The 8,873-nt window shown below is 35.8% G+C and overlaps 2 protein-coding genes across 5 annotated transcripts; one reads left to right on the forward strand and one right to left on the reverse strand.

Moving 5' to 3' along the window:
* Positions 1-269: 269 nt before the first annotated feature.
* znf512 (zinc finger protein 512) lies at positions 270-6,293 on the reverse strand. 3 transcript variants are annotated; one of them, XM_052585738.1, is made up of 16 exons: positions 6,250-6,293; positions 5,660-5,751; positions 5,388-5,446; positions 5,200-5,249; positions 4,857-5,035; positions 4,686-4,769; positions 4,495-4,608; positions 4,283-4,407; positions 4,101-4,187; positions 3,903-4,001; positions 3,298-3,465; positions 3,017-3,211; positions 2,708-2,809; positions 2,455-2,517; positions 1,521-1,619; positions 270-1,417 (listed from the first exon to the last, which is right to left on the reverse strand). In XM_052585738.1, the coding sequence occupies exons 1-16, from the start codon at positions 6,276-6,278 to the stop codon at positions 1,019-1,021; spliced, it is 1,944 nt and encodes a 647-aa protein (XP_052441698.1). In that variant the 5' UTR covers positions 6,279-6,293; the 3' UTR covers positions 270-1,018. The 3 variants fall into 3 exon arrangements, with proteins under 3 accessions (XP_052441698.1, XP_052441697.1, XP_052441699.1); XM_052585737.1 differs by having other exon boundaries at positions 5,388-5,467; XM_052585739.1 differs by having other exon boundaries at positions 5,388-5,467; positions 5,660-5,809; positions 6,250-6,273.
* Positions 6,294-6,470: 177 nt separating this feature from the next.
* Positions 6,471-8,873, forward strand: si:ch211-245h14.1 (uncharacterized protein LOC563420 homolog). 2 transcript variants are annotated; one of them, XM_052586398.1, is made up of 7 exons: positions 6,471-6,608; positions 6,785-6,848; positions 6,981-7,105; positions 7,533-7,596; positions 7,707-7,943; positions 8,167-8,349; positions 8,571-8,873. In XM_052586398.1, the coding sequence occupies exons 1-7, from the start codon at positions 6,525-6,527 to the stop codon at positions 8,771-8,773; spliced, it is 960 nt and encodes a 319-aa protein (XP_052442358.1). In that variant the 5' UTR covers positions 6,471-6,524; the 3' UTR covers positions 8,774-8,873. The 2 variants fall into 2 exon arrangements, with proteins under 2 accessions (XP_052442358.1, XP_052442359.1); XM_052586399.1 differs by having other exon boundaries at positions 6,495-6,608; positions 6,788-6,848.

An 8,873-nucleotide genomic window follows, 5' to 3' on the forward strand; every position in this document is an offset into this window, starting at 1 on the left:
TACTGTACACAAAACTGACATTGATGAACACACATAAAAAAAAAAAACAAGCGCACATAATAAACATTTAATTTTTTGAACGTTTTTTTTTTTTTACATTAAAACAGTAAAGAGGACTAATTGTACATATTTAGTCTATTTCTAAGTTGTGCATTCGTGTGCATGTATATTTACGTGTAATTTAATGTATTGTTGGGAGAAAGATATATGCGAATTTGTGTTAAAATGTAAAAATAAATAAATAAATTAGAAAAGACCTCAACAAACAATTCCATTTCATGGATTTTAATTCAAATCAATACAACAGCTTTTAAACGCATTTCAGCAAACACTATTTCTCTCCCTGACATCCGGAATAGTTATGCTAAAGCACTATGTACCTTTACACTAAAGGCCAATTAAACTAATACAGAGTAAAATTTCTGTGGTGTCAGAATCACAATTAATAATAAATAATAATACTAATAATAAAAACAGCAGCATTCATGAACATCGTTGCATGCAACTGCTTTAATAAAGCCGGTCACTGGTCCACTGTGAAACTTACAGGTACAGAGCATGAGACAATGCTTACAGAAAAATAAAAATAATGCTCTACTACATTCAATACACATGGCTTATACTTTATTCCTAAAATGAAATAATAATAAAGTCAAATTGTCATATTACTTTCAAATACATTTTAAAAGAATTGCATGTCGCCTTTTAATATACGCAGTTCCTCTTGTCAATAAAAGTGAAACAATTCAGCGAACAATCCTACAAATAAAAATATTATTCAACAAGGATGCATTCAACTTCTCAAAAGTAAATACATATAATATATAATAAAATATTAAGCAGCACTGTGTTTAATGTTGATTTCTTGAGCACCAAATGAGCATATTAGAAAGATTTCTGAAGGATCGTGTGATACTAAAGACTAATCTTACTGACCCTAAACCCTTGAATGGATGTGTTTCTCTTTAATCTTTGGACATGAAAACTGGAAGAACTCCATATTTGGAAAAAGAATGATTTATGAATCACTTTTAGGTTGCTTCTTGAATGGCCTGCTGAGGGCCCAGTTGTCATGTCTGTGTGCCGCTTGGTCCTCGGTCTCGGTCTCTGATTCGCTGCTGGAGCTCTCACTACTGCTGCCGCTGCTGGGACTGTCACTGCCGCTGAACTCATAGCAGTCTTTCTCCTGCCTGCTTTTCTTCTCTTTCTGTTTGTTGTGCCCCTCCTTCTTCTTTATTTCCACTCTTCCAGGGGTTTCCACTCCACTTGATGTGGGCACCTCAGACATCTGTCTATCCTGCCAGTTTGGGTTTGCTAAGGGAAGGTCTGGACTCTTCATGGAATCTTCCTTTGGCTCAGTCCTGTGCGGTTTATCTAACTTTGAACTCTTAGATTTGGACCGAATAACAAACCAATCCTATGAAAAATGGTGACAATAAGAATACTTATTATAAAAAGACACATTTCTTATAATATATAAAGAGCGGAAAATGAAATAAAATAAACATTTATTGGGTTACCTGAGAATGAATGGAATTAATGTGATACTTGACTCCACTTTCAGAGTTGAATTCTTTCTTACATATCAAACATTTATATTTCCCAGTCTCAAATTCACCCTGCAGGGAAAAATAAAGATGACAAAGCAATAGTTATTTAGTTATACTGTAAAGATGAATATTTTCTGGTCTAACTACACTACACCATTCAACAATTTGGGGTCAGTACAATTTTCTTTAGTCTGCGAGGATGCATTAAACTGACCAAAGGTGACAGTTAAGACATTCGTAACCTTACAAAAGATTTCTATTTCTAATAAATAGTACTCTTTAGACATTGATATTTATTAAAGAACTCAAAAAAAAAAAAATACAGTTTTCATATTAAGCAGACAAATTACAAAGCACCAAATCAGTATATTAATGATTTCCAAAGGATCGTGTGTATGTGACAATAAAGACTGGAGTAATGGCTGCTAAAAATTCAGCTTTGCCATAACTGGAATAAATTACTACCGTACGTCATGATAAGGAAAAAAAACATATATAAGTCGCACTGGACTATAAGTAGCATTTATTTAGAACCAAAAACCAAGAGAAAACAATACCGTCTATGTCTTCAGTGTAGACTACAGGAGCACTGAGCAGCATCTCTGGCAGCATAGAGCGCCCTCTCGCGGCTGGAGACGGTAATGTTTTCTATTGGTTCATTTCTCTTGGTTCATTTCTCTCTCGGTTCATGTCAAATTAATTTTGATAAATAAGTTGCACCTGACTATGCGTAGCAGGACCAGCCAAACTATGAAAAAAAGTGCGACTTATAGTCCGGAAAATACGGTATTTAAAATGTATGTAAAAAGAAAACAGTTATTTTAAATTGCAGTAATATTTCACATTAGTACTGTTTTGACTATATTTTGTGTGTAACATGTCTGAAAGGAAATTTATTCCTTACCAAGGTACATAGCCCAAGATGAGCCTTTAGGCCAGATACACTGGTATAGAAGCAGTTACATCCCTAATATGACAACAAAGATGATCATTACACATTTTGTTCGGCAAACCGTTCATTTACTGAAAATCTTTGCTTCTGCATAATCCCAAAATCCATGCAAAACATGCACAAAAAACTAATAAATGGTCCTTTAAATTCAAACACAATGGTAAAAACACCTGGAATAATATCGGTTTATGCATGATATTCACACCTTGTTTGGACACTGCACTTTTTTATGCAGCTTGACTTCATTCTTCCACTTCCGTAGAGTCTCCTGACTGAAGGCCGGCAAACCTGGACGAGAATACTTCAGCTACATAGACACAAAAATACCATGAATGCTTATACAAATGAATACGAGATTGATTCTTCCTTCATAGCTCTCAAAAAGTGAAATTAAACCTTTTAGTGAATCCTTGAAAGTGTGCAAAACAAACAAAGCTGATGCTGCCTAACCAAAAAAAGCTTCACACAGGTTCTGAGTCATTTACAACATGTTAGCATAGTTTGACATATACACCTTCCTGTCGTCTGGCACCAGGTCACGCTGCACTTTCCTTTTGGGCCATTCCTTCAGCAGCTCTTCACTGGCGATCTCCCTCAGGTGGAACACGGCCACCTGCGCCGACAAGCGCTTGGTCCGACCACTCTGTGTCCGCTCTGGGACGGGCTCTTTCTGTGTCTTCAGCTCCTCTACTTCACTTTCTTGGGTCATCTGCAACAACAGATAAGCATGAAAACATCAACAGCCTGAATGACATTTTGGTAAATGCTTTTTGAATAATGGAGAGGGGGACTCACCGGAGTGTGTTCGTTCTTGACATGGTACTCCAGGCCCGCTCTGGAACGATATGCTTTTCCACAGTGTTTGCAGTTCAATAAGAGCTTCTCCAGCTCTGACGCCTCTTTGCCGCATTTCTTCATGTGGTACACATAACCCATTATACTAGTGAAACTTCCAGTGCAACCCTAAAACAAAATATTCATCACTTTAATCATTTTAAAAATCCACAATGCTATACAGTCATTGTTTAAACTTTTTCTATCATCATTTATTGTTTTATTGTGAAATATTATTAGTTTAAAAAAACTCACATGATCTTCCAATAGTTAATTTTTAAATATGCTGACTTGCGCTCAAGAAACATTTCTTATTGTTATGAATGTTGAAAAGAGTTCTGCTTATTATTTTTGAGGAAAAAATTTTCGCAGGATTATTTAATGCCTCTTTGCTGAATAAAAGTATTCATTGCTTTTTCAAAAATCGAACTGACCCCAAACGTTTTAATTGCAGTGGATTCTTTTAATTTTCTTGTTTATTACTAATATTTTTTTTCCAGTTTTTATGTGCTGACCTCTAAAGCCTTTTAAACTGAATTTAATTCAATACAGATAAATGACCACACCTCTTTTGAACATTTTAATTTGCCCATCCTTTTTAATACTTTGCGTAATTTCTCCTTTACGGCTTGGTCAACTAGGTCATTCCCTGTATCTGGAATGGGCTGAAAAAACAAACAAGAAAATAATTTTAGTGTCAATACCATAATTTTCTCTGTCAATGTCACTACCAGTTTAGAAAAAAAAACCGAATAAAACCTAACCAAGTTGTTATGGTCAGCCATGAGGTGGTACTTCATTCCTGTTGAAGTTTTCAGTTGTTTTTCACAGTGTGGACATGTAAAAGAATTCTACACATAGAACAAATACAAAATCAGATGCAGAATTCAGTGCTAAAAAAATGTGCTATATCTCTGTTTTCACAAACTTTGCTATATGAACGTACTAGCTTGCATGTTTCCAGGTGCTTCTTTAACCCATCCACTGTCTTTCTTCCAACACTTTTGCATTTTGGGCAGCTTACTCTGCCCTTTGCCAAAATCTGAAGCTGCCATTTTTCCTCCTGACTTCCTGTAAAGAACCACAATATATATATTATGACTACTTAAAACATACAGTATGTCTGTGCTGTTTTCATTTAGCCACTGTCTCATTTACCTGGCGGATAAACAGGTGACTCCTTCTTAGTGTGCGGAGATGATTTCTGCTCCTGTGTGCTGTCAGTTATCTGATTCTTCTGAGTGAACTGAGCAACGGGAACTATAACAGGTACTATTAAACAAAAAAGATGTGGTCTTCACTATTCATGTTGTATCATGAATTACAGAAGAAAAACAAGAACTGCATACCGGATTGCTTTACTTCCTCTATGTACTTTTTTAATGAGGGCTGGTCAGTTTCCTCAATCTTGTGCTTCTTCTTTAGCTTTAAACCTGTAGCATAAAAATGTGTTCAACTTTTGGACATTATTTAAAATGTCATATATCAGTTTATCTATTTATATTTAAGTCTGGACTTACCTGTCTCTATTAATGTGTTTGAACTGGATCCATCAGTTTTTCCCATCATTTCACTGGTGTGGTTCATACATTGGCTTTCCGAACCATTGACCAGACTGGATGTAATAATTGAACTGCAAGATGACCCATGGTCTGAATCTTCTGTAGGTCTCATAACCACAGGCTGGAGATCATGGTACCTTAAGACATGACGTTTCGACACCATTATTGATTCAGTATATGGTGCAATACATTACTACTGAATGGGCAAACATGTTTCAAATGACTCTGAATCTGAGATCAAACTAAATGATTAAAATTTTTACAATGCAGTTTGCACAGATTTATTGTTGGCAAAACTCACTTTTTTCTGGTGTAAGTTTTCTTTATTTTCTGAGAGCTTGTCTTTTCTTTCTAAAATTCAGTAACAGAAATGCAGTAACATTATTAGTTTTGATGGTCTCCTGTTTAATTTGACTAATTACCTAAATATATTCTATATATACATTGGCATATTGATGCATAACTTATGGTGAGGATGCTTGGACTTACTTTGGATGGTTTCATTCCACTATTTTCAGCTTCTCTTCCCAAATCTTTCATGACATCAACTGTTAAGGATGCAATCAACTCTTTAGAATAATATATAATAGATTTAATAAATGTGACCACTCAAAAGTTACATATTTAATAGATCATAATGTAGATTTAATTCATTTCAGACTACATGTGATCATGTTCTGGGGATGCAACCACATCACAATAAACCATATAGGGTTTACAAAGTTTAGAATTGAATAAATCTTAGATTAATACAGAATTACCTGGTGTTTGGGGGTTTAGTTTTGGTTTTGACATTTTCCTCTTGCTGGGTACACATGTGGCAGACATGTAATCCTGGGTCTGATCCATGATCCTATTCCACACAAATCAATGCTAGATACAGAGAAGCATGGGTAGGGATCCACTGCTATCTATATTAGATCTTTATTTTATCATAATCAAAAACAAATAAATAACAGTTACATATAGGTAATATGCTTTGTGGAATTTCATTAATTCAGTGTCCCTCAAGCAGATACTGGTTGCACTAAGGCTAAGAATTTGAAGAATAAAACACATCTGAATGCATGGACTAAGCCTGCATTTGCACACAGAAGCTGCCTGCAGCCCTACATGCTCCTTTATTGCAGTGCATAAGTGTAGTCTTCAAGACCACTGCCACCATCATTGCCCACCAATATTCCCAGCTAAAAGAATAAGGCATGACGGCACTACGTCACATAAATCCTATGCCGCTGGACGACACTGTCATACAATCCGTATTACATCGATATACCCTAAACTTTAAATTTAGAAAGGCATATTTAACACTTAATGCTCACAAAACAGTCAAGAGTAGCTATAACATTACCGTCCTCTCGCCGAGATCCTTTCATACATAATACGCCCCTATTCTCCACCAGCCAATGAGAAAACGCTCTTCCCACAACACACCAAAAGGGGCGGGTCTTCACGCTAAAACAACCTATCGCTGGAGACTGCAGGTCCTAGATCAGATCTGGACACGCCTCCGTTTTTACTCCTTGCTGAGGTTGAGACGCCGTGACTGAACCGGAGTCAGTGTGTGTACAGAACTGAACCAATTTAGTTTTAGCAACATCAAGTTTCGGTTTCAATATACTAGAAATGAGCAGCGCAGGGTATTCTTGGCTTTCCAGTGGATTAAATGCGTGGTTAAATCCAAACACACGGAGGTCCACAAATGAAAAGGTACTATTAGCAAACATGTAACAACTTTTCTTTACAAACTGATTTTAATATTATAAAATACAATATTTTTGCTTCAGATGTTATGGTATGTGCTGGCAAGGAAGTCTATATATAAAGGGTGCTTGTATCAGGGTTAAATTTTAACAAATTTTAATCTCTGTTTCTATATTTTCAAGAAGGGTAACCTTAGAGCTCTTCGACAACAAATCCATGCACTCTCTCAGTCTTTTGTCCTAGATGGTATGTATGTCACCTGATAATGTTTCTAATGCCATTTATTTAACACACCCCAAGACAAATATATATTTAAAAAACTGTATAAAAGTAAGCTTTTGCAATGTGACATACTCTATTATGTTCACCTGTTTCTAGATGCAGGCATTGACGATCCTCAAATCCTTACTTTGACAAGAGAGGATCTGAATGAGCTTTTTCCTGGTGTTAGGAACTTTCAGCTCAGAAGGACAATTATGACACTCATCACAGACACAGTGAAGGTAATGTCTTTGGTCAACATGCTAGTAAAATGAAACTTAAAAAACAAAAAACAATTTCCAACTTTATGGCCTTTTTTTTTAACAACCAAATAGTACCAAACACAATTTTGGATGCATGTTTGTGGCCATTTGCTCCAAACCGAAGTTCACACAGGTGTAGTTCATCACTTTAATGATGAAGGGTTCCACTAATATTTCCACTAACAATCAGCAAATATTTATTATTAAAATAATTTTTTATATGATATTGTGACCTTTTGGGGTCTTTTTATATATTTAATACTAAAATGTCATGTTACAGAAACCAAATACAATGTAAATGAAATAAACTGTGTGCATATGCACATGCTCCAATTATTTTTATGTTTACAGATAAGTGAGTAGCTTATGACTCATCTGTAATTATTTATTATTTGATTCCTGAAAGGATTCACTTCAACATGGCCCAGACACATTGGCTGCTGCACTGACGCGTTTAATGCACCAAAACAGTGAGTTACTCATGACCTACAGATCTACCATTTTTCAGTTGTAGCAGAGAACAAGTGGAGTTGTCTTTGTTAAAGAGAGGTTTCATAGCGGCCTTATGACTTTTTCCTAGATGATGCTGCTGTACAGGATGTTTTGAAGGAGTCCCTTTGTGCGTTTAGACAAATGGAGGATCAGCTCAAAGCAGCACAGGCATCACTGAAACCATACATTGAGGTCTTGAACGGTTTCTCTGAGGCATATGCTAGAAAAGAAGACTGGGATAAAGAGGGAACATCAAGCAGGAGAACATTTTCAAGCTCATTCCCAACAAATATGAACCCTCCAACAATACAGATTCCCTCTTTTGGTGTGTAAAAGTAAAAAATCTCATTACTCCCAAGAGTATCACCCAGTTGCTCAAAACCACATTTTTGCAAACTTTGCTTTAAGAGATTTAAAATATTTTTTTTATTATTAAAATATAAAGTGGGTTTCTGGAGTCTTGATAGCACTAGTGCAAATGCTTCTATTATGGTTTTTAAAATGTATACGTTTCATACCCACCCTCCTAATATATTTTTCCTATGCAGAGCCTACAGTCAGAGTGCATCCATTCTTTTGTGGTCGAACCTTGGGAACGGACAAGCAAATTCTTGCCCAGCTCAAGGGAGTTAAAGAGAGTGAATTATCGGATTGTCAGTTGATACTGGCCTTCAGTCCTGTGACATCACGAGCTGGAATTGATGCCGAAGAAGCACTGAAGAAAATTCCAGGTAATCACTTATTAAAACAGTGCTTAACTAGTTTCCATATTATATCGGAATATTGTATTTGATAGAAATGTAGCCAGTTTAATACAGGTTTCCTGTAAGTTATAGGACTAGTCTGCAAATGGTAATTTCATGGGTTTAGTCCTTCTTGCACTTGTATCTTGACAATTAAAATTAAAATTTTAATGTAAAATTATTATTATATTTTTCATCTGTCTCTACAGATAATTACCCAGCAGTACTGGTGATAATGCACCATACCTTCAACCCTGACTACGTGTGTCCCAGCTTAAATGTATCTTCTCGTGTGAATATTGTGGAACATGTTAATGTGCTCTTTCATGATTCACGTAATGGTCTTCTTCAGTGTCCAGCAAATGAAAATGCAATGAGAAAACTTCAATCTGTCTTAAACCGGTACATGTAAATGTTCTTGCTTCAAATGCTTTAACTGTTAATAGTTGAAAATGTATGGTCATATGAGTAGACAAAAACAACAAGCCTGCCAATAAACATTTAAGACTGGG

Source organism: Carassius gibelio, chromosome B20 (assembly GCF_023724105.1).
Source record: "Carassius gibelio isolate Cgi1373 ecotype wild population from Czech Republic chromosome B20, carGib1.2-hapl.c, whole genome shotgun sequence".
NCBI lineage: Eukaryota > Metazoa > Chordata > Actinopteri > Cypriniformes > Cyprinidae > Carassius > Carassius gibelio.